Source organism: Anabrus simplex, chromosome X, assembly GCF_040414725.1.
Source record: "Anabrus simplex isolate iqAnaSimp1 chromosome X, ASM4041472v1, whole genome shotgun sequence".
NCBI classification, from domain to species: Eukaryota; Metazoa; Arthropoda; class Insecta; order Orthoptera; family Tettigoniidae; genus Anabrus; species Anabrus simplex.
The window spans coordinates 178,258,246-178,285,003 of NC_090279.1; the positions used below are offsets into that span (position 1 = coordinate 178,258,246).

Below are 26,758 nucleotides of genomic sequence, written 5' to 3' on the forward strand. Positions count from 1 at the left end.
CCTTTTAGTTGACTCTTATGATAGGCAGGGAGTACCGTGGGTGTTATTCTGATGTGGAGTTTGAAAGGGAATAATTGGTTGAGGAAATTCGATAGAGATTCTGTGCAAGAGTCGGTGAAGCATAGTTGTCCATCATGTAATACATGTGAAAAACTATGTAGGAATCCATATTTTAGGAGGACAGAAACACACAGGATTGTGCAATTTGTTCCAATGGGAAAATCAAAGGTGGTTGCATGAGACTGTTCATTTTTGTGCTACTTGTGGAAAAAAATACACCTAGATGTTAGTTTTGAACTCCATGCGAAAGTAGAGAGCAAGGCCAAGAACTAAAGCAACAGGTGTGAGAGACATCCAAAAGCAATTTAGCAAGCTTTTTGCTTATGTGGGGAACACAACAGGTGGATAAATGTCAACTTCCAGATTTCTGTAGGTCCAGAGCACTGTACCAATTTTGATGCAAATAATAGCCACACACCAAAATTTTGCTACCAAATTTTGAAGAAAAATTTCTGATATTCGCACGGTAGGTTTTCCCCTCCTTGAATTGTCGAGATAACTCACACGTCATCATCATCAATGTTCCACTCCAGTTGCCGGGTGTGGTTAACAAGCCTCCTCCACTCCTTTCTATCCTTCCACTTTTCCTGCTCCATTACTTCCACCACATCCAATCCAGCTCTAATGTCCTTCCAAATCTGATTCATCCACCTTCTTCTCGGTCTTCCAACTGGTCTCTTTCCCTTAACTTCTCTTCCCAATTCCCTTCTTGCTACCTGTTCCTTTCCCATTCTTTTTACATGTCCGAACCATCTCCAGTCTTGCTTTCTGTATGTTCTGTACTATCGGTGCTATATTTATATAAACTATCACAGAAAGCTCAAAAAATGATGTTTCAGAATAAACAACTATTTTAAAACACATTTTAGGATCGTTTCATTTGTGAAATATCACCAGTTGGTCTTATCTAGTGTGGTCATTGGCGATATGTAGTTATAACATGAAATGGCATTGACGATATATCGTCAGTTAGTAATATAACGGTGAAATGACCTGGACCATGTCTCAAGAGTAACCAACAAATGTTACACAAAGAGTACTGACTGTTAAGACGGTTGGTACCCTGGAACACATCATTAGTATCATCTGCCTATCGTAAGAGGAACCTCCTTATACTCTGCTTGGTAAGCATGTGTTGGTGATCGTAGTCATCTGGCAGCTCTTCACCCATTTGTACCAGTCTCGTCACGTTCATCTCTCCTGTCTGACCTCCCTTGGTTGACTTTTTTCTCTTCAAACCCAGGGGGTGTTATATTTGCTAGGCCTAGGAAGTCTCACTTCCATGCCCCTTGTGGCCTTTCCCTTAAGGGTGGAATTCTTTCAATTTTGTCCTCTAGTTATTGTTAAGAGGGATTGCTTGCCTAGTTGTACTTCCACTTAAAACAGGAATCACCACCACCACTCTTCAATCTGGCATACCTTATTTGCACCAGTCTCCTTCTTTGCTAGGAACGGAGTCACGTAGCTGTCAGGATGCATTTGGGAGATTGTGGGTTCGAATCTCGCTGTCGGCAGCTGTGAAGATGGTTTCCTGTTTTCTCACCTCAGTTAGGGCCACGTCCACTTCCTTTCCACTTCATATCCTATTGTTGCCGAGAGACCTATCTATGTTGGTGCAACATAAAGCAAATGAAAAAGAAAAAATGCTAGGCGAAGTAATGCAGATGGTAGAAGCACTAACCATTTGAGTCCAAGTTAGTAGGTTTGATCCTGGCTCAGTCTGGTGGAATATGAAGGTGTCAGTAAATTTACTGGCATGTAAAAGAACTCCTGCAAAACAAAATTCTGGTATCTTGACATCTCCAGAATCCTTTTAAAAAGGTGGTTAGTGGGTCATAAAACAAATATTATTACTATTAATATTATTATATTCTCTTGGAGCATTTTCATACCCTTCATAGCCGTTCGCTTTCCTTTGCTGATGCCCTGATTTCTGAAGTGTGTTACTACCCTATTTTCCTTTTATAATTGTTTAGAAAGGGATGGTTGCCCAGTTGTATATTCCCTTTAAACAATAAGCTCAACTATACAATAATAAAGTTGAGTGATGAAATTGTGGCATAACCTCTCTTTCCTTGCTCATCCTGTTTTTAATGTTGCATCAAGTGGAATTTATTGATTACGTGGAGTTTTCTTGTCCACAGAGTACAAAGACAGAAACGGCTACTGTTGACACCAGCAAACCTGCAGCTCCGGCATCAAACAATAAATGGGAAGGAACTACTTTTGCACAGGACCAAGATGGAAGAATGACAGCAAAGTTCAAAAGACTTATGGGAATCAAGGATCCAGCTCCAAGTAAGTACATTTTTGACTACTTGGCATGTTAATCATTAAAACTCTTATTGTTTAGTTCTGAGAAAATGAAGCAGGGTCTCCAAGCATGATATTTTCCTGTAGTTTCTCCTTTCATGTAGAACAATAACAAACGTCTTATCATTTCTAGTATTCTGGGTTGTGAACGCATAAATAAAATACAGGAGAAGTCCATTGTAGCGAGAATTCACAGCTGAAAATTTACTCGCTATAGCAGATTGTCGTTATATTCGATTTTTGTATCGGTATGAAACGGCAATCAGTTTGTTCAAAACTTGTGTTTCCGCGGATGATATCCACACTATGGCTTACTTGTTTGTTATTTTTCGAAATCCGATGCTACATGAAAGTGTGTGTTTAATTTCATTCTGAAAAAATTACAGTACCGTATTTTTCTGAATCCCAAGACAAGTCCTGCTTTTTCCTTCAAAAAAATTAAATCAGGCTCAAAAAGTGCTTTGTACAATCATATGAATGCCTTTGTTGTACAGTACGCATTTTTAGACGCCGAACATTGGCTTTCGTTATGCCCCCTCTCCCCCCCCCCCCCTTTTTTTGGCGGCTTCACAATTATTCTTTATTTCCGTGGGTTTAATGACCATTAACTTAAAATTCGAAGAGAATCCGTTGAAAATTTGCCAGTAATACCTATTCCATGCATCTCTACAATACGGCGATCCGTGAGGAAAATATTCTTTGCTGTCTATAAAACTGTAACGATACTTTCGTCAGCATCAGATATAACCGGCTACCGCTACACGCACGTTTCGCTTGGCAGGTTCGGCCAACTTCAGCGGCTAGCGATGTATAGGCCTAATCGTGGACGTTGAAGGTCAATGAACTAGTTTATTGCACCACAGTATGGCCATTCCGCCCTTGCGTTTTTCGTGCACATACCTCACAATTTCATTTTAGACTTCTGTAAAGCGTCCTTGTTCCGGATCACTGAATGCATCTTTTGTACAGTACACCTATGTTTAGCTATCTTTGCCTTCACGCTGACGCCAAATATTGGCTTTAGTTAGGCCTATGCCATATTTTCGTGCGGCTGCACAATTATTATATATTTTCGAGTGTTTAATAACCATTAAATTAAAATTTGCATCATAATGAGAACCCGTTGAAAATTTGTTGGCAATACCTGTTCCACGTATCTTTAAGACTATCCATCACAAAAATATTCCTGCTATCTATAAAACTTAATTTTACTAAGTCAGGTACAGTAGACGCATTATAAGTTAGCCACTGAGTAGCCTGGCCTGTCTAAGAATTAGATGGCTCGCATATTTTGATGCCATTCTGCAGATTTGAGAAGCGTTTTTGTAGAGGCTAATAGAATGTCATTCTCTCTCCACTATTTCCCGAGATCCAGTGACGTTATACAGGGCACTGTACAACCGGTTGTCACGGCTAGCGATGTATAATAAAGAGACGGTCACATATAGAGTTTTGTGTACATGCGCAAGGAGGGGGGGGGGTTTGAAAAGTAGCAGCGTGGTTATTACGGCAGTTACGAAGGCCGCGACTGCAAGACGACCCTTGATTTTTCACATGAGATTCTGAGAAAAAAAATTGTCGTTTTGGATTTGGAGAAATACGGTATCACTTCACAGGCTTCTGTGGCAAACATTTCTGTTTTCTTCTTCGAACGCAATAGAGAAATAACCTCGTCGCTAAAATTTACATGGGAATAGCCATTCTGAAATTTAACAAACGCGAGATAATGTAAACTATCCTCTGAAATCAATGATGTACTCTGCCATATCTAGAGGTGTATCATATTTTTACTAAATTTCAGTATATAACATTAAAATTAAGAGATTGTTTACTTTAGCCTTTATTTTTAACAAGTAAAAAACTGCTATTGGCCATGTTATTTATGCATTTATTACGAAAACTTGTTATCCTCTTTCATTTCAAATTTCCTTTTGAGAACAGCAGTTGACGGGTATTACTGATCAACTCTAACATCGCCTTTGAATGTCTACAAGAGATCTCGCAATTGCACATAGCGAGAAACTATACTGCACTGAAGATGATCGATCGCATTTTGTGGCAAACATTTCAGTTTTTCGTATTCAAACAGTGTCGCCTAACATAATTTAACCGTACTATATTTATCGTGAATACATACGTACGTATTTCTGGTGCTAGTAGAAAATACCCTTCTCGCTATAAATTTACATGATAATAGCCTGTCTGAAATTTAACAGACGCGAGAAAATGGAAACTAACCTTTGAAATCAATGATGCACGCTGCCATATCTTGAGGTGTATTCCATACTTAATTGCAGTACAGTAGAATTCCGCTGTAACAAACACCAGTATAATGAAATTTTCAGAATAACAAAATTTTTTTGGTCCCTTCCTTTTTCCCTATCTGTTGTATGTTAAAAATATTTCGTTTTAACAAATTTCGTAGTTTCAGTTTAACGAGTTAAAATTGAGCTCTTTTCTTTACCAGTTTGACCATAATTCTCAAATTAAAACCAAAATTCATCCTGTTTTATGCAACATTTTTCTTGTTACATTATTTCGTTATTCAGACGATATGATCGCCATTTTCCATATATGCACCGTACGCGATCGAGAAGGCAATCGCTTTTGTGTAACCAATAAGCTTCGCCCAGTTCTCACATATGGTATGGAACTTACTTGGAAAATACTAACGGTGTCCGACCTTCGAACTATTGAAAATGTAAAGGCCAGATTTCTAAAACGAACACTGGGCATCTCCAAGATTTATCCAAAATAACCTTTTTTACTGGAAGATTTGAAAATAAGAATGCAGCTTTCACATATGCAGCAAGAAGTAGTAGTTCTCCAAGAGAGAAAGAGAAAACAAGCAGAAATCAGCCTGGATTTTTATTCAGCTGATGCTATGATTGACCACAGCTGGACCGGTCTAAATAATGCCCTAGGTCCACAGCGTAAGAAGAGGTGGACCAAACCGTCTATACGTGGTTTGTGGAAATGCTGAGTAAAAACCTTCCAATAAATGGCCCACTGTTATGTGAGCGTGCGTGATCTTTCGCACGTTCGCTTGGGTCACCTGAGTTTATGGGTAGTGCTGGTTGGCTTCATAGGTTCCGGGAGAGATATGGCATATCCCACAAAATTATAAGTGGTGAAGCTAATGATGCCCCGAAGGAAGTTGCGTCTTCATGGCGGCTGGAGACTCTAAAGGATGCCTTGAAAGAATATTCGCCGGCAGACATTTATAATGCAGACGAAACTGCGTTATTTTATAAACTAATGCCGAACAAAACCCTTGGTTTTAAGGGAAATAAGTGTTTTGGGGGCAAACGTTCAAAAGAACGTATCACAGCTTTTTTGTGCACCAATTCCACAGGGACGGACAAACTGAAGCCTCTCATAATTGGGAAGTTTGGGAAGCCAAGGTGTTTCAAGGGGGTGCAACATTTGCCCTGTGAATACAGGCACAACTCTAAGGCATGGATGACATCTGTGCTATTCAAAGAGTGGTTGTTGGACTTGGAACCTCGGATGAAGGCCGAAAAGAGGAGAATTCTTCTATTATTGGACAATTGCTTTTCTCATAATTGTGTGCCTCTCCATTTGGAGCAGGTAAGAGTTTTATTTTTGCCTCAAAATACAACTTCAATTCTACAGCCGCTGAATCAGGGTATAATTCTTGCAGTAAAGCGGCATTACCGAGCTCGTGTGGTCCGTCGAATGCTGTGCAACGTTGCCACGAATAGAGACATTAACATCAATATATTGGAAGCAATGTAGATGTTTAATGCTACATGAAAATCCTTGAATGCAGGCATCATCACAAACTGCTTTAGTTTTTACAGAAGACGTCGCAGAAAGTGAAGTGTTGGATTATGTGGAAACCGAGGAGAATTGGAAGCGTTTGTGTACAACGTTGGATGTGCCATCTACGGTAAGTCGGCGACTACATCAATGTAGATAGTGATGTAATAGTCCACAAAGAAATCACCAGTGAGGAGATTGTGGAGGACATTATGAATGATACAGATCCATGTGATGAGGAGGAAGAGGAAGACAACCCCCAAAATGATTGTGATCGACAGAGCTTGACTCTTTAGCAGGCAACGAACATGGCACATAGCCTTCAAGATTTTCTTGTGTCACGAAGTGATGTGCCAGACTCTGTTTTAAATTCATGTGCAGTGGTTGGTGACTATTTGGTGGAACGAGCTTTTGTGTCTGGATCTGTTCAGAAGAAAATCACAGACTTTTTCAAAAAATGATGTTCTGGAACAATGTGTAGACTTGCTGGTACAATGTAAAAATAGATTTTCTGAAAACATCTGTCGGGTACTGTAACTCTTATTATTATAATGGTATTTTGAAGTTATATAGATCCTGCAGCTGATATAACAGGGCAGATGACCTCGTAGTTCCACCCCTAAAAACAACAATAACTAATGGATATAATACTATGTGAGTTCTTAAGAATTGACTTATTTCAGTATAACAAATTAATTTCAGAGGTCCCCAAAATTTTGTTATACTGGTATTTTACTGTATTTAGCATCAAAATTAAGTGATCGTTTTCTCAGTCTTTATTTTTAACGAGTGTACAACTGTTGTTGGACTAGTTATTTATGCATTTATTACGCAAAAAGTTCTTTTATTCTGAATTTTCTTTACAGAACAGAAGTTCCTTCGAATGTTGACGAGAGAACTCGCTACTGGACAGAGTGAGGAAACGATACCGAAGGTGATCAATCGCATGCAACATAATCGCTGGGGTGCATAAATATCGGTAACAGAAAAAATCGCGTTTTCGTAAAGGCTGATAATTACCGAGCTTAGTGCACTCGGGCAGAAGAACATTAACCGGGAAGTCCTGAGGTGTGCCGATCTCCCTGACCTAAGACGGAACCTTAGGCTGTAGGAGAAACTCGAACTCATAATTACCAATGATACTATTGATCTCGTTAGTCGCACTATGTGTGAGAGTGGATTAATCAAGAGCATATAAATTTTGAGTGTTTTCTTACTCAGGGAACATGCTCACTTTTGATATGTTTGTGCCTGTTTTGGCTTAATTAAATATTTGTCAAGTAACATATTTTTCAAAGTGATTTTCAAATTCACCTGTTGAATGAATGTTATTTTATCTTTAGTTTTGTTTGCACTTACTTTGTTTTTAATGGATGGTTACCTAGCTGGGGTCCAATTTAACATTAGGCAAGTATGGGAAAGAAATACGTAAGTAAAAATCTGAATTTTTACATCGAAAATATGAACTGCACATTAATTTATATCCATCACGTTACACACATTACCATTGATATTTTTCCGGGTACAGTCCAGGGTTCCCTGGGCAGATCTCACAATAAAATGTCTCCTTGTTGTCTCCTTTCACTTTCATGCCTGAACACACAGCACAGTCCTTAGTTTCAATTGTCCTCATGAGCATCTGTGATGGGTATCTGCCTATTCAGTCGAAATTCTTCATTGCCGTTGCCCCTGTTTTCCAGCATTTTTGTTCCTAATGTCCCCCACAAGCCCCACGATAACTTGATCCCTGAGACTTGTAACTCACTTTAAGTGGTGGTTTTTTGTTTGGTTGGAAATTAAATGGGCGAGAACTGTTCACTAAAGCTACCTTCAACTCCTAGAAGAACAGTTTCCTCCTCCACAACAAAACCTTATGATGAGCAGTCAGCACGATTGACCCCTCCCATTTTGTTTGTGTGATCTACAATGGCCACAGGCTTCAAAATTCTTTTTTCTCCTTGTCCATTCCTGTTGTCTTACTGCCTCCGTTATTGCTGGGTTTTGCCATGTAATAAGAAGTGACACACTGCACTTAATCTTTACACGAAAATGCCATAAACTTGTCTTCATTCCATAGAGCACGGATTTCATGCTTCTTCAATTTTAGGCTCCTATCATTGAGATAGTAGTCCCTTTCATTTCAATAGCATATTCTCAGTAAAGTGAAGTTTCTTTTTCGAAAGTTTGTTTGCCAGTTTCGTCCTAGTATAAAATCGGCCAGTAAACACAGCATATCCTACAGCTCGAGTAACTTGAAGTATGTCTGTCACCAGCAGAAAGACTATTCTACTGCCAAATGTCAAACCAGGGAAACGTAAATTTTGCGTAGTAAGCAAGCCAAAATAAGGAATCGTGGACAAAACATAACTCATTCAATGCATCGGTAATGATATGTAACATTATCCCCCATTTTGTAGGTTGTTGTGGATTATTCATTTTGAAGAGGACATGGTTCTCGAAACTTACAGTCGATTTGTCAAGATGCAGTCTTCTTTAAAAGTACAATGCTGCTGCATTAATCTAAGGGATATCCTGGTCTTGAAAGTAGTATAGTCATATCTAGGTGTTGGACAATGCATTAAGGATATCCTTCGACGCTCCACCCGGAGCACAACGATCAGCAGCTTCAGCTGCATTTTTGCATGTCCACACATCTCATGTTCCTGGACACATTTTTACACTTGTCCAGTGGATTGAGTGTTAATATTATTTTTATCATTAATGGTTCATCAAGATACAAGACTGAACGTACCATACCACCTGCCTCTGTATAAGACCCGCACCCTATATTTTAAAGGACAAATTTTTTTTTTTTTAAGTTTCACTCAAATTTATTTACAGTATTTGCTACAGAACAAGAATGTCATTTCACTACGTATGTTTCACGAATTTAATATAGTTTCAGATAGTTTTTAAGTGTCCTTGAAATAATACCCAATAAATTATTTAACACACACACACAAAAAGTTGCCAATCACAGAAAGATCGTCAGCATGTCATCAGCAGTACCAACTTTGAAGCTTTCACTATCACTTTGACCATTACTTTCCCACACAATATCGTCTTTACTGCCATTCATAGCATTAGAAATACTGCAAGTCTGGCAACTTTTCCGGACAAGATCACCAGAGATACGATCCCACGCCGTCTTACCTGCGAACAGTGCTGTTGAACTTCTGGGCGCTTAATACGACCAGTTGACGTCGATGCTTGATTGTCAGCCACCCCCCACTTGGTATACAGCTGTTTCAAGGCTGCTTTGAACGGACGGTTTACACAGACATCCAATGGCTGTAACATAGATATCAGTCCACCCGGAATGATTGCTAGATTGGTTTTTGCGTCCTTTGTTTGCTTCTTCACAGCTTCTGTTGTGTGACTGCAGTAGCTGTCCATAACAAGCAAGCTTTTCCATCCAAGCTATGCACCAGAGCAACGTTGCCAAACACGTTTCAGCCAGTCAGCATCTTTCTTCAAGACAATGTCCAGTAGAAGTTTAGTTCCATCAGCAAGTATACATACATAAGTATACATACTCTACACCTCTGTTTTTCATTACCACCCGTTCTGATGGTAACACTTTTTGAACCCTTAACACTCACAGTACTGTCCAGTGGCATTTGAAAATAGACAGGCTTCTCATCTGCATTTCCAATTTGGAAAAGCAGGTGTAAATTTTTCTTTTGCCAAATTATATGGCACTGGAAGGAAAAGCTCTTCATTGGCAGTAGGAACACAGTATGAAATTGTAGTATGCCTTCTAATGCTCTGTCCATTCCTCTTATAGAAATTTCTGATCCACCCTCGGCTTGCTTTAAACTCTGGCGTAGAAAGTTCTTTTGCGATTTCTAATTCTTTTAATTGGCGCATTTTGGTAGACACGCCGTATCCCAATTCCCACTTTTCTGTTACATACGAGACTTAAAGCCACATCAAGGAACAGGCTTGCAAAGAATGGTCGAATCACTGGGCAACAACTCAGCTCATCAAAGGCAAGCATTACAATGCTATCAAGAGATACGAGTTCAGATCGGAAACTAACGACACAATCATATTTTTTCTCCCCTGGTATTTCAGGTGGAATGTTGAAATTTCACAACGATATAGTTTGAAGTTTGCACTACAGAGGGTACTTTGTTTTCATGTGTAGCTCTAGCAAGAGAAGCCTTAACTGCGAAACAAACATGGCGCGCATGTTACTGTCATCCACGTGTGAAGAGCAGCGAATTGTACTTCGATATTTGTGGGCCAAAGGGTATGCATCGAGTGAAATTCACAGGGACATGCACAGCATTTATGGGGATGACTGCCTGGACCGTAGCAATGACTCCATGTGGTGTAAACCTTAGTGATTCGCTACGCTCCAGGTGGCCGGTAACAGCTTCAACTTCGCAGAATGTCCGTGCCATTGAGGCAGCAATTTTGAACGACCGGCATGTGCACCTGCGAACCTTATCGCAGACGTTCAGCATTTTCTATGGTGCGGTGTATGACATTGTTCCTGGCACGTTGAAATTCCGTAAAGTTAGTGCTCGCTGGGTGCCTAAGAAGCTGACAGACAACCACAAGGGCCAGCGAATGATGACAAGCATGGATCACTTAACGTGTTGTTTTCTGAAAGGAATCATCACTGGGGACGAGTCGTGGGCGTACCACTACACGCCCGAAACCAAGCAGGCCTCTATGGAGTGGAAACATGCGGGTTCTCCAGTACGAAAAAATTTAAAGTGACTCAATCTGATAGGAAAATGCTTGTGATGGTGTTTTGGGACATGTCTGGTGTGTTATTGGTGGACTTTGCTGAACATGGGACCACTGTGTATGCTGCAGCCAACTTTAAGTTGCGTCGTGCCCTTTGTGACAAGCGCTGCAACATTAATGCTGGCGGTGTCAAACTTCTTCATGACAATGCCTGTCCCCATATTGTTGCTCCTGTTCGTGAGAAACTCTCCAAATTTGGGTGGGAGGTGCTCCAGCATTCACCATACAGTCTGGACCTGGCACCATTGGACTTTCATCTGTTTAGTCCCATGAACAAATTCCTGGCCGGCCACACTTTGCGACAGATGCTGAAGTGAAATCAGCAGTCCGCAGATGGCGAAACTCCAACCAAACGGACTTCTACGAACAGGGCATATTAAAAGTGGTACCACGATGGGAGAAATCTGTTGGGAAACTTGGTGACTATGTAGAGAAGTAGGTCAAAGATGTAAGTTCATCTATGATTTGTTCGGTTTTGGTACATATTAAGCTTTTTGGGATAAATATTATTGTGCTTTACTTTCCGATCTGCCCTCATAGTTGTACAGAATCCTTTCAATTTCAGGAAACTGTGCATTCTGCCCGTTACTGTTTAAAAGAAACCGAACGAGTTGGCCATGTGGTTAGGAGCGCGCAGCTGTGAGCAGGAGATAGTAGGTTTGAACCCCACTGTTGGCAGCCCTGAAGATGGTTTTCCATATTTTCCCATTTTCACACCAGGCAAATGCTGGGGCTGTACATTAATTAAGGCCACAGCCACTTCCTTACCATTCCTAGGCCTTTCCTATCCCATCGTCGCCTTAAGACCTATCTGTGTTGGTGCGACGTAAAACAAATAGCAAAAAAAAAAAAAGTTTAAAAGAAAATCTTTTCTTCAATCTCGAATAAAAGATTCATCTATATCTTATTTCCTACCAGCGGCTTATAACTTTCAGTTTTTCACTTAACAGTAAAAGACTGCAGACTGACTGCCGCCAAGCGCTTTTGGTAAAAGAAAAGTGAAATTGTATTTGGGGTTGGGGGAGCACTCGCTGAGAAGCTTGCTTGCCAAGTCACGGCGACCAAGAGTGTGCCGATGTGCGATTTCACGGTTGTTCCATACTTAGAAATAATTTTACTGAGCTTATAAACTGTAGCCGACTTTTAGGAAAGTTTTACACACATTTGTTATAGAACAAATCTCCGCTATCACATGAAATAGATAACAGAGAAGAATACGGTACACACATGTCCACTTACTCTTTTCGAATGATGTTGGAAGACATGGTTGAATCCAGTGCCAACCTTTAAAACTAAAATAGACTAAAAAATATAACATTCCCTAAGACGCGTAAAGTATCGCGCCACACCCAATTTTTAGAAGCAATATTTTCGGGAGGGGAAAAGTGTGGATGGTATTCAGGATTATACGGTATTCATAGACTATACATACAAGATCGAGATTTTAATTCCATGTGTATACGTTTTAAGTTGTACATAAGTTTGCCATGTCTCTCTCTCAGATTTTTATCTTGTAAAAACTTTTGAAGATCGTATAATCGATCGAAACTAGTCTAAAAAGTTTTTCTTTAATGAATTAATGACAATCATTCCTCCTCCTCACTCGAAAAATCCTTCTGATTCGGGAACACTACTGTCACTTTCATAATCCATCAACAAATCATCAGTATCACCACAGTCATGCAACTGTTTGTAAATACCATCAGGTTCCATGCCGTAACTGGTGGATGCTTTGTTGATAGTAAATATGTAAACAAATGAGAAACAGCGACAAACTATCTGCAAAGAAAAAGCAACTCAGCTAAAACAAATTCAAGACAGATATCAGCACGTAACAGGGAATTGCTCAGGCTGTATACTGCGTAAAGCTTGCCGCCATTTTTGGTCTAGTGTACGAAATATATAACCTTAAACTTGTTGGATCTGCTCCGACATAGGACCAGAACAGAAAATTAACGCTGTCCAACTGAGATCGAGGACCCCGAACTGTTAAAACAAAACTAACCAGCACCAACTCCGGACATTCATTACGTGTAATTTGGGTTCCGTGGTTTCCCACTTTCACACCAGGCAAATGAGTAATGATCGGTCTTTGATTGTTAAAAGCTTAGCGTAGCAATCGCAATAATTCAAATATATATCACATATGAGTGTCGAGGTATTAGCTCCAAATACGAATTATTGGTAAACTAAGACGTATACTGAACTTTGAAGCTTGGAATTTTTCTCACCAAACACCTTAAGACACTGGCAAAATGTTATCAGACTTAAGTCAGATACAGGAGTGAATGTGTTAGCTATCTTCAGCAACCCATGTTGGCACAATTCGGAAATATATATACATCTACGAGGTTCAACAAATGTAAATTAACCATACCTAGTTTTCAAATTTCCAGAAGACGATAGAAGTTTACAGATTAAACACAGGCAATCAACTCGATTTAAGTTCTCCAGAGAAAAAAACTGCCAATTTTCTCAGCAACATCTTAATACCCAATTTGTGGGTTTCAACTGATAGCACCCATGTGACATGATTATGTGAATGCTGAAATTCTCATAGATGCACTTTCCACAGACTCAACTAATTAAATTTAATATTCATCAAAATACTATTTCATCCAATGTGAACATCATTAGAAGTAATTTTAATTTTAAGAATTCATACCTGTTGTCACATCACCAGATACAAAATTTTCCTTTTTTTATGACACATCAAACTTCACAACATAGCTCATGAACACATCACCCAACGTTTAATGTATAAGTTTTGTCATTGTCTTATGTATACATACAGAGTGTAATGCTTTGTCAATTTTTAGTTATAAATGGCGGAAGTTAATCGCAGATATTGGTATCCATCAGCAAGTGAAATTGTCACGCCATGAAGATAAGAATAGTTCTATATATCCGATATTCTTCTATTTCTTCCGCTTTTCCCACACCTGGGGGGTCATGGGTGTGAACTGTGTTGCACATGTGGATTTGGCCCTATTTTACAGCCGGATGCCCTTCCTAACGCCAACACTATGTGGAGGGATGTAATCATCATTGCGTTTTTCTGTGGTAGTTGGAAGTGTTCTGTGAATATGAAGAGAAGAGTGTTGGGACAAACACAAACACCTAATTCCCAAGCCAGAGAAATGAATCAAGACACAATTAAAATCCCAGACCCGGTCAGGAAACGAACCCAGGGCCCTCTGAACTGAAAGCCTCAACGCTGACTGTTCAGCCAAGGAGTCAGACTTCTACATGTCCGATATTGTTTTGTTAAATACATGAGGTTTAAAGAAATAAAGATCTAGCGATAGTTCATATTTCATGACTATACTGTTTGGAACTCATAATCTCGCCGACAATTTTATTGTATCAATGATCAAAGAATTGCAAGGTGCATAAAAGCAAGAATTTTCATAACCCGTCATCTACTATAATAACTTCTGTTATGTGTGTCTCCACCTAGTCAATACTTGTCACAACAAATTATCTATATTTTATTTGCTTCAGTACTTATTTTGGGATTCTGTTCTAATCCCTTCATCAGGCTTCTTACGAAATACTCTTAGCATATTGAAACCTTTCATTCTATTAACACTTTTCCTAAAATAATTGAAATAAATGACCTTTAAAATATTGATTACCAGTACACTGTTATAATATTATATTGCATGTTGTGCTTGTCATTAGACACAATTGTCGTGGTATAAGATAGTAGTTCGCTATCAGAACCTTACTTGTTCACTATTTTAAAATTCTTATAGTCTTACCACTTCTCTATTGCACGGTCCCTTGCTTTGTTCTTGTATCAGTCCATTGAAATGTTCTTCTATTGGTGTACTAATGTGTAAGGCGAATCCATATTCCCATTATCAGTCAGCCAGGCTTCCCACCCAACTCTATGACAGCGAATATACATGAAGCTCATATAAACGTCTACCGACGGCAGCGAACAAGTGTAGATAACAATTTGTCACAAATAAGTATTGACTAGGTAGACCCATGTAACAAATCGTATTTTGTCAATACGACCAGTTGACCTATAAAAATGGTCAAGATTATAAATTCCGTCGCCTACTGTTAGATCAGAATGACAATTCCCAGGGCTTGTCACCCATGTGGTACATCAAAAAATGAATCTGCGTATAAGTGTTTACTTTGTCACCACACAAGGCACTTTGCCATGGGCACGCCATTTTGACGATTGTTTCTAAATGCGCGTAAGATCACCCATGTATATGGGTTGTTTTTATGGTTATAGTGAATGTAAAAGTGGAAGGAAAAAAAGTATCGGCATCAGCATCAGTGATCCTACTACTCCATATGATGGCAAATAGTTCAAACTCTAGCTTACAGACAGCGCAGCAAGCTGTAAGCTACGGTCAAAAAGAGACAAACAATGGTACAAGCAATGCATAAACTCTGTCAGCAGCGTACTGACTCAGTTTGGAAAGACAGAATGGTTTAGAAATGAAACTGGACTAAGACAGGGGAGTGTGCTGTTGCCTCTTTTGTTTCTAATGGTTATGGACAAAATTGTAAAGGAGACAAAGTATATGGGAATAGGGAGATAGTTACTACTATTTGCAGTCAATATTGTGATACGGGAAAGAAACAGCTAGGAAGTACTAGAACAATTTGGTGCACCGACGAAGAAAATGGAAAAGTATGGTATGAAGATCAGCACAGAAAAAAGCAAGACCATGATGATATTGGGAGGGGCCGGGGGGGGGGGGGGTAGGTAAGGGAGAGGCATTGTGAAAATTGGTGGTCAAAGCCTTGAAATTGTTGACAGCTGCAAGTATCTAGGGAGTGAATTAATGCAGAATACAAGGCTGGATGTGAAAATTAGTAAGAGGGTGCAACAGAGCAATGCATTCTACCAGCGTAAGAAACTTTGTCGGAAACAAGGAAGAATAAAGAGATAATGTAAAAAAAGTATTATGCACCCATATTGACTTACGCGGCCTAGACCTGGGCAATGACAAGTACTTCGTTAGGAGAGTAGAATTGATAGGAGTAAACTAAGATGGTTTGGGCATGTAAAGAGGATGGAAGACAGAGAGGAAAGAATACCAAAACAGATGATGGGAGATGACGTTCGAGAGAGAGTGAGAGGGAGACTTAGAGCAAGGTAGATTGATTCAATAAAGAGGAGTGCACGAAGAAATCTGGACTGGGACAAAATTATGAAACAGGAATGGTGGAAGGAAAAAGGAAGGTGGAGAAATGCCATAAATGCCCTGACCTAGCAGGAGGTGGATAACGGGAGAGGAGGAGGATGATGATATTCCATTGGTGTAGGCAAGAACCCCCCTTTGTTAATTAAAATGATGTACAGTATTGTAAATGACGTCAAATTTATACTGTAGGTAATATTAATAATCGTATGGCCTCAGCTACCATGTGCAGACATTTCAATTTGACGCCTTCTGGCTGTCTGCTCGTCAATTTCAACGTTCCATTTTACTCTAGGCCCACTAGATGGCAGACCGAGTAAACCGAAACTCTCTTGGGTGTCTGTGGCTGAGATTTAACTAATTTTGTCGGGTAAACACCAAATGCGTCACCAGAGATCTTTTACATGCCGACATCGTACGACATGGAGTGTCGAATGGACTTTTTTCCGCCCGTCAAAAATCCGACTACCTCTGCCAGGTTTGAACCCGCTATCTTGGGATCCGGAGGCCGACACTCTACCGCTGATCCACAGAGGCAGCTACTGTAGGTACTGATTTGTTATTAAATTTAGATACATCTGTTGCATTTTATTGTTAATAGCATTTGTAAAAGTATCTAAACTGTGTGGGGGGTTTTTTTCAAAAAGTTTGTGTTTATGGTCATTTGGATCGTACCCAGCCCCGTTTCAGCCAGATAAGCAGGGTTCTTCTGTACCGTAAAAATTTTTGAGGAGCAGTAACTTTGAGAAATGGTGTCTATGCTAAGATTTGCTTGTTTCCTTGTTGATCTTCAAACCGTTGAGAAATTTAAATAGTATGCGGAAACAAGGTGTTTTTCTTGTAGTTCTGTCCCTTTGCAAACATTTGAGGAAAGAACTTCTCTTGTTGCAGGTGGTGGAGCAAGCAGTAGTGGAGGAGCAAACGGTACCCAAAATCCTGAAGGAAGTGACATTCTCAAGAAGCAAGAAGAACTGTTCAATTCAATGGAAATGCAATATGAAGTTGCACGAGTTGCCACTCACACTCACCGTGGCCTTGGATTGGGCTTTGGTACCTTTCAGTATCCACGATAACCTCCTTCGTTTTATGTTCCTATCTTCTGAGTGAGAGGGGTCACTAGGGGGTGGCTTTTTGGGTGCCTAGAATGCAACGTTGCAGCCTCAACACATCATGGCCAAACTACAATTGAGTTTCTGATTAACGACTTTGAACTGACTGAAAAAAATGGTCTTTACATGACTGTTTCTGTTCTATTAACATATCTAAATGTAGTGGCCAAAGTTCATCTAAATTAAAATTCTGGGCTAATAGTTGAGCATTCTTCAGTAACACGACTTTTACTTCATTATACTACTAAAATAGTGCCACGTCTAATAATTGTCTTTACGTCTTGGTGGTTTGTTTCTGGTTTTCTTCATTGTTTTCAAGAAAGTATCTTGTGCATCACGATCACCTGACCCTCAGTATTTGAGGATTGTCGCTGCTTGAACCTCTGATCTTAATTCACGTTTTGTGAGTCTTATCTTTTACATAACTGTTCAATGAATTAAGGGTAGTGATTATTTGAGAGAGAGAGAGAGAGAGAATTTCAGAGGACCATTCATTGGAGGCTTTAAATTACCAAAAGCAAAATAATCCAGACATGCTTATCTTAGCAGGGGATTTTTTTTTTTAATTAGCTTTATTAAATGTTAAATTTACAAAAATGAATGCTACGTAAAATATTGTTTTAAAGCAACGTGGCATAATCTTCTGGATTCCCTTTTACTGCTTTCAGTGTTCCCAAGTTACATTTCAAAATAGACTAGTGTCTGATCTGCTTTGCCAGTTTGTGAAATGTTAGCCTGCTCTGGCTCGCTTAGATGACAGTCGTGCCTTGTTTCCGGGCTACGTGTAAAGCTCTTAGGTAGCACATTTCACTTCTAACTGCATATCCATATTGCTTCTCTTTATTCACATAATCGAGCAGCCTATTTTCGTTGGTCGGATGCTTCGCTTTTTGGCTGCAAAATGCCCAGCATGAAATATTTTTTTCTTAAAGTCTAGTTTTGCTTCTTTTGCCGGTCATGAATTCAACTTTAGCTGATGTATTTTCTTACCACTGTATTTCCTGAATTTTTTGCATCTTCAGTACCACACAGCTTTTCTGTAGCCATGTACAAACGAAAACAAGAACTTACTGCACTTGCAGCCATACTTGACACATTTACACCTCTCTTCTAACTAGGTAACTGGCACCATGTGTAGCTCTGAATTGTTCTGATGGAGTTCAGGTATTATTTGGGTGATAATGACTTTATCCCAATACACTCACATTTTGCAGTGCCATCTTTTAAAAAATTACACATAGAATATTTCTGTATGTACATTAATTTTCATCATTCTGGGACTGAAGATGATTAATCAAGAATTGTCATTTATCAGAGAATCAATTGTAGTATTTGTGGTCAACTGTGAGGCAGGATGCTCAACCCTGGTGCTCACCTACTGTGACTCCTACAACCCTCTTGTCTCATTGTATACATTGTAATGTCTTCATGGGGCCATAATATAGCCTTTAGTGTGAGGGATCTATTATAGTCTATATTCACTGCAGATCATGGGACCCAAAAGTAGAATCTTCAAGGGCACGGTTCAAGTGTACAGTACATCAAAGAAAGAGGTCTGCTTCGTTGGTCTGAAAAGTAGGCCATTGACTTTTTGTGATAGAAAGTGACGCCATAATGTGATAGCGAATGTGAGAATGTATGTGTATCATGTGTGTATATATTTTGTCAATTCGGAAATGAAGTGTGAATGAACCAGTATCCATTTGTCTTGTATTATAATAAATCGTCTTTTCGTGTTGCGCCAGAGGTGTAATTTGTATTATATTTAAAATATGGCTACTCCAATATATTTATTGTGAAGATCAGAAATTGTCCCATTTGAAATGTTAAATACAGTGAAATCTCCATTCAGAATATTCCTTCATTTTTAAAATATATTGTCCATGACTAGAGAAGCACTACCAAAATCTGGACCTTTAATGCTTCTGTAGATTTTGAAATACTAATTGGATCTCGACTAGGAAAATAATGGAAATTCCACTGTGTAATTATTTTCTACTGAATTATCAGTGAAATGTTAATCCCTATATTCCTAAACTGATATCCTTTAGTAAAAACCTTTCCTTTTTATTTCTTCATTTATTTTTTCCCTATAAAGATCCATTCAGAGCAGCAGTTGTAACATAACAAATGCACTTCAGGCTTGCGTGGTAAATGAAAAGGAAAAGAGATTGAGGAAGGCCCAGAGTATTATGTAGGGACCTCTTGAACGATGGTGTAAGGTAATGCAACCTGAACTAGAACATGTTGATGTCAGAGGAGTGGTCGAAAAATAGAATAAAGTTAAAAGAAGCCTTATTTTTCTCAGCCCAGCTAAAACTGGCCTATGGGAAATCATGATGAAAACATAGAGCTGAGTGTGTAGAAACACTGTATTGCCATTAATGACTAGGCACCCCCTGAAAGGAAAGTAGAGTGATCCCGTATGGCACTCAAGGATGTCGTGAAATACTGTATAAGGCTGTGGGTGCTTGGTAGAAATGTTTACTATATGTAGCAGTTGAAATGGATGTACGAGAGCTCAGTGAGGCCATGACGAATAGAATACAGAGTGAGATCACTCGCAGAGTTCAAGTCGCTCCCGCAGAGCGGCACTAGTGGAGCCAATCACCAATGCTACACGGTCAGCTGTTTTAGTGGACGTTACACATACGCAAATAATACAACACCCAATTGTTTAGACTTATTATTACTGTCGGAGAGTTCTCAGTCCCCACGAAGAAATATCTTTGGACACGAGATAAATGGAACATTACAAAAAGCGAAAGCAATATTGTGCTTTACATACTTTAAAAAATACTTTTTAAACAGAGCACATTAAACATTCCGTGTTCTTGATCTGCCCCTGTAGGAAATTAACCTATGTTTGACTGAGGAAAGGGACATATAGCTCGCATTAAATTACAAGTTGCATTCTTTAGTCTCCCTTTGAGAGAGACTTGGCTTTTGGGCATTGGTAAGAGAACTAGATTGGCCGTAAATTTGACTACAACTCGGCCGACCTTAAACCGTACCGCTCACTGTTGCCATTGCTGCTACACTCAGATCGTGATTCTTGTTCTTTATGCTCTCGATATTTCCTTTGTTCCTTTTCCTATTGGGTGCCTTTCGCGATTTTACCTTGGTGGATAGGTATTTCGGTAAATTTGGAAAAGTATCAGGCCCTGCTCCTGGTTTTAATTCCCACCTCACAAAATTCAGTGTTTTTACTGTTCACAACAAAACAGTCCGCCTTTATAAGTTAATTAAATCTGCTGAAAAATGATCACATATTCTGCTTTTCGCTGACAATTGCTTATCTTTCCAGGAAAAAAACTCTCGTACACTTAGCAAACAGATTATTTTTGTTTGGCGGTATAAAAAATAGTCTACGATCAGACTTCCTTCCGTAACCCGATTTACAACCAGGTACGAAATTTTCTCGAAATAATAGAAAACTAGTTGATTGCACACTTAAAGCACTGTACAGATATTAATACGGACTTTTGGAAAATGTCATAAAAAATTACCTCGATAGACATTAAAATTGTTACCCTAACTTAACGCACACACTGTTTTACCTTCGTCGACAATTTGGCCCGTGTTGTTACGTTTGGTTCGTTGTGACTGCAGCGCCACACTCTGGCGGAGCCACGAACGTCAATGTTAACCCCTTAACTGGGTTTGACGCCTAAAGGCGTCAATAGCTATCGCACGAGTATTGGGTTTGATGCCTTTAGGCATTCTTGTAATTCTAAATGTGTTCTTATGTTGGGTTTAGCTGCCTATAGGCGTCTGGCTATTCTTAATCACTTCTGCCATCTACTATCATAATTTAAAACTATTCCATTCATATTAGATGTGATTATTGCGGTCCTATTCATTTTTATCCGGTCTCATGCCAGTCGGGTAGTTCACGCCTAGGCAGCAGTCCGACAGCTGTCTCGTGTTGCCTCGTACGGGCCGCGCCAAATTTTTGAAGAATCTGTGTATGTGTACATTGAAATTACTAAATTTGCGAATTGTTGTCGTTACAATACAGTTGTTCTGCGAACTCCATTGTCCATGTTCTGATAACTTATTGTGTATGGTGGTAAACTATTCAGTGTGACATGAACATGGCTTGGTTAGGAAAGATGTTGAATTATATCGGTGACGAAATAGTGGAACATTTATTACAAGATACTGACAGTGACGCGTCCACTGATGGGCAAAGTGACACAGAAAACGACGATCCTGAAGAAGTGGTGGAAAGTGACACTGTATGGACTGACATTCCAAGTAAGCCTAGGTCTAGATTTCCTATCATTGGAGATGCAGGTATACACATAGTACTGGAATGGGTTCCGCTTTTTCACTGGCGAACTATGTACTCGAATTGCTGATCAAACAAATTTATATGCCACACAATCAATTTTTTTTTAAACTCAAGCTGGGAAAATGAAGAATAGAAGTCATGACAAAAAGTGGGAACCAACTAATAGCTCAGAAATAAAACTGTTGTTAGGCTTATTTTTACTACAAGGCATAGTTCAGAAGCCAACAATGGGGGTGTTTTTCAGTAAAAACAAACTGGTTTATACTCCATTCTTTACCGAGATCATGACTGAATCATGATTTCATTTGTTTAGCGAAATTCTTGCTCTTCAGCGACAGTGCAAGTTTTGATCCGAAAAGTGCCCCTAATCCAAAGCTCTACAAAATTTGGTTTGTGTTGAAATATATTAAACCGAGCTTGATAGCTGCAGTCGCTTAAGTGCGGCCAGTATCCAGTATTCGGGAGATAGTAGGTTCGAACCCCACTGTCGGCAGCCCTGAAAATGGTTTTCCGTGGTTTCCCATTTTCACACCAGGCAAATGCTGGGGCTGTACCTTAATTAAGGCCACGGCCGCTTCCTTCCCACTCCTAGCCTTTTCCTGCCCCATCGTCGCCATAAGACCTATCTGTGTCGGTGCGACGTAAAGCAACTAGCAAAAGAAAAATATTAAGCCATTTCAAGCATCCTACACCTCTGAACATAACATTGCCATTGATGAGAGTCTGCTGTGGAAAGGTCGCCTTGGCTGGAAAAAGTTTATTCCAAAGAAAAGTACACGGTTTGGGATGGAGTCCTTCAACTTTTGCGAATTGTACACAGGTTCAAGCTGAAGCAGTATTGAACTAAAGAATCTTGACAAGCTTTCCCAAGTCGTGCTGTCACTAATGGGTGACCTACTCGGCAAAGGGTATAGGTTATATATGGACAATTACTCTTGTTCTCCACGACTGTTTGATTTGTTGGTTGAAAAGAAAACAGACGCCACAGGCACTTTACATGTAAACAAGGAGGATGTACCCAAAGATCTGACAACTCTAAAGTTACAAAAGGGAGAGTTTACAGTCAGGTACAAGAACAAACTGATGATAATGAAGTGGGCAGACATGAAAGATGTTCATATGATCAGGACCATCCATGACAACTGTGTTCAACTTTTACGAGATAAGAGAGGAAATAATTTCAAGCCTGCTCTGAGTATAGAGTACAGCAAAGGAACGGGAGGAGTCGATTTGTCTGACTAGTGCGTCGCCAGTTACTCTGGCACGGAGGAGACTAAAGAAGTACTACATGAAAATGTTCCAGCACTTATTGGACATTGCTGTTTTCAATTAATTTGGTCTCTTCAAAAAGAAACGTGGACTGATTCTCAACTGAGTTTTCGTCTCAATCTGGTATCAAAACTGACATAGAAGTACTGTGATTCAACAGTGAAACCAAAACTTCCAGAGAGAACTTCTGGAAATCCAGTTCGACTAACCGCACGTCACTTCATATCTTAGAACCCACAGACCGGAAGTAGGAATCACTCAAGAAAACATGTTGTGTTCCTGTCAAACCAGAGGCGGCGGGAAACTGTCTACTGCTGTGAGGAATGTGACGTGGCACTTTGTGCTTTCCCGTGCTTCTGTATTTACCACACTGTGTGCAATTTCTAAATGACCTATGAACCAGAAAGTATGTATAACCTATTGTTGCATATCTGAAAACTTGAAAAATGTTGTCATAATAATGAAAGGAACACTTTTTATATTCACTTTTGTATGAACACACAGTGTATATATATATATGTATATTTACGGGTTTACAAGAATAACGGTAATAATATAATGCTATTGAATTTCTACTATATCACTAATAATTTAAGTAAATTAAGTAAAATATATTTTTCTGTTGAGTATTTACATCTGATGCACGCTGCTGTAACCTTCCCAAAGTGCATGTTGCGTTGAATAATTACCCACTGGCTGGTTGATATTATGAAACTATTCCCCAGTTAAGGGCTTAAGAAAGCGGAGTGATCACACTAGGTATTCTATTGACATGGTGAGGCTGAAAGGGGCTTGATTATCATAGCTCATCAATTCAGTCATTCCACCCATGTGATTTCTGGCAAGTTTTGGATACCATAGTGGGTGATGTAGTGATGAAAAGGAAACTCCTATGGGTTAAGAGAAACCCACCTTGACCAAGGGATCCAAAACAGATAGGGACTGCCAGTCCTTCAATGTGCAGCAACATCAAACTGGCAAGATTTATTACAAACCATACCCATGGACTTCCTGTTGGCATGTACTTATACCTTTCTTTGGCAAGTATTGACACTGCAATGCACACATGCACCCAGGTTGATTAAACTGAATGCTCACTGCTCATTACAATGGTGCAAAACATGTTTCCTTTGAACTCTAGAACAATGGAAGAGCGTCATGTAGAGTGAAGAATCACACTACACATTGTAGCAGTCAGACGGACGTGTATGAACCTGGCAAATGCCAAGTGAATGTTGCTTATCGGAACGAATTGCACCTTCTGTGAAAGGAGGCATTAGGGTGTGGGCTGGTTTATTGTGGTTTGGTTTTTGTTCCCTGGTTTTTAATTTTTCAAGCCATGAATGCCAAAACCTATCAGGCAGTATTGGACATCTCTATGCTACCCATCCTATGGCAACAGGAGGTATCATGATGGTTGAGAAAATTTTTTTTCAAAGACCTTGCAGCGAAAAGTAGAAGCTGTGGATGGGCAGGAAAAACTGGAGGAGGCTCGTAAACATCCGTGCCCAGTTTGCGGGACCAGAAAAAGGATAATGATGGTAAACATTGCGACATTATTTGAAAAATTATTTCCTTTAATACAGATTTGTGTGTATTTATTTGAGAATTCTTTAATTATGGGCTACCGGTAAGGCACCTAATAGCCTTTAGTTGGGGAAATTCAAGAAAATTTAAAAAATTAAAACTTCCTACTACTAACAACTATGACAAATAATAATTTCGAATTGCACAGTGTTCATACAAAAAAATGGCAACGGATGAGTCGTCTTTAAGTAAAGGATCCTTCACAAAGTGTCACAAATCGATTTACACATCAGTGTATTTTCTTGAAATAGCTGTAGCCCTTGTAGAGTTTCTCATCCTTGGATGATATGTATAAAATGCTTACTGTTGTTTGATTTATATCCATATTTACATTATGGCATGAAACAGTTCAGCATTTTCACTGCCATTGGATTTACAAGAATATATGCAACCCAGTCTTACACTTCAAATATACTAAATCCAAAAAGAACCTACTTTCTCCACAAAAAGACAGGCTAAACTGAAGCCTGGCTAGAGCTGTTACGATAGTGGCGCCACTCCCCACAGTGGGGACTCTCACCATTGCTACTATCTGCATCTCACGAGAAGTTGCAGCTACTTGTAGGTACAGCACGAGTAACAGATACTACACTAAGCTACAAACAATATTTGTGATAAAGAGTGCGAACTCTCTGAAAGAGATGCGTGTTCATTATTAAACTGTTCATTATGCAATACAGTAAATGTGTAACTAAAGAGCAATTGCACTACCGATTTGAAACTTCACAGCAGCACCTTAGTTCACAATAATCACCATGGATGGAACCGATGTTTCATGTCAGGCCTTGAGACCTGAGATTGGCGTAAGCGCAGCAGCCATGCTTACCCGACGTGGACGCGGCTTCATGTCAGACAACCATAGTGCATTGGTAAACGCTAGGAAATTCACACACTTATTCTTCTTTTCACTATGCTTGGTACTACACTGAAATAAGATTGGCAACTACAGTAAGTTAATCATAAGCTGTTCTTTGAATTCTTTCCCAGTCACAAATGATATGCCGTGTGAATCTGGGGAACTTGCTGAGACCAGTAATTGCCAAGACTTAACTTCCCAGGTACCCACTGAGTTTCATTGCAGTCTTTATCATACCCAATTGTTGGCTTGTAGTTGGAACTTGGAGTTGGGGTACCATAATAAGGCTTGGGTGTTATTGTTTGATATCCATTGGTAGATAGATAAGGTGGCTGATAGTATCCAGTCTCTATGGAGGGTGTCGGTGTACTTTCTGGAGGGAAGTAATATGGTTTCGCTGTTTGATACTGGTTGCTTGGCGGCTGGTATAATGGATTAATTGTTACTGAACTGATAGATGGTTGGTAGTAAGGTAGATGTGTTACTATGTCTGGATATATCTTTGATGGAGGAGTAACACTATAATCCTTAATTGAATTAGAATAATAAAATTTAGGTGTTGTCACCGTTGGTGGGGAAATGGTGGTGTGAGATGGTAGGCTGTAATCTTTTGATGATAATGTACTTTGATAGGATGAGGGAATATTGTAACCATTTGGTGATACTGTACTCTGATACACTGATGGGATACTGTAATCTTTTGAAGATGTGATACTCTGATAAGACGATGGTACTGTACTCGAGTAGGAATTTCCAATTTGCTGGTAAGAGTTTTGATAGTAAAAATCCCTTATTGTTGGCAGTGTTATAATATTGTAATATCTTCCTGATGGGGGAGTGATACTGTAATCTTTCTCTGAAATAACTCTGTCATCTTTCCGTGAAATAGAACTTGGATAATAACCAGTAGTGGTTGACTGGTAGTTTATCACTGGAACTGGAGTCGCTGTCACATAAAATGGTTTACCTGTTGGAGTACTGGCCTCATCATTCCCTGGACTTTGGTATTGAGAATTAGCAGGGGTAGGTTTCTGATAAGTATTTCCTATTGGTGATTGATAGTAACTTGGAGTGGACTGGTAGTTAGAGGGTGGTAAATTGTCCTGTCTTAAAGTTTGAAAGTAATTGATCAGTTGTTGAAAATAATTCCCAGATGGCAATGTGTTATTACCATAAAATCCCTGAGGTTGATAAGTGAGTGGTACTGATGTTTGATAGTTAATTTCTGGTGCTGATGATGTTGGGCGGTAATAATTATTATATGATGCATAATATGGATTCCCTTGGGCTTGATGTATGACTGGAGGTACTTCAGCTGATGTAGGTCTATACCCTGGCTGGACATAATATCCACCGGGTGTTGTGTAGTCTCCTTGGTACTGTTGTGAAGATTGGGTGTGATTCACCACTGAAGGAGGTAGTAAGTTGTCTGGCACACTTGTTTGTGGCTGTACATTTGCAGGCTGTCCTTGGGCTGGCAGCAAATAGTTGTTTGCTATATGATGATATTGACTGTTGCCATACTGATTCTGATTCTGCGGAGGTCCGA

General features: G+C 39.5%; 1 protein-coding gene across 4 annotated transcripts in view; it reads left to right on the forward strand.

Moving 5' to 3' along the window:
• The window catches only part of LOC136886335 (arginine/serine-rich coiled-coil protein 2), a 99,633-nt gene extending 80,687 nt beyond the window's left edge, over positions 1–18,946 (forward strand). For 3 of the 4 annotated variants that reach the window (XM_067159071.2, XM_067159068.2, XM_067159069.2), the window contains 2 exons: positions 2,205–2,358; positions 16,983–18,946. In XM_067159071.2, the coding sequence (XP_067015172.1) occupies positions 2,205–2,358; positions 16,983–17,164 (336 nt within the window). In that variant the 3' untranslated portion in view covers positions 17,165–18,946. Of the gene's footprint in view, positions 1–2,204; positions 2,359–16,982 lie in introns of those variants that run through there. The other variant, XM_067159070.2, reaches the window with a different exon arrangement.
• The last annotated feature ends 7,812 nt before the right edge of the window (positions 18,947–26,758 follow it).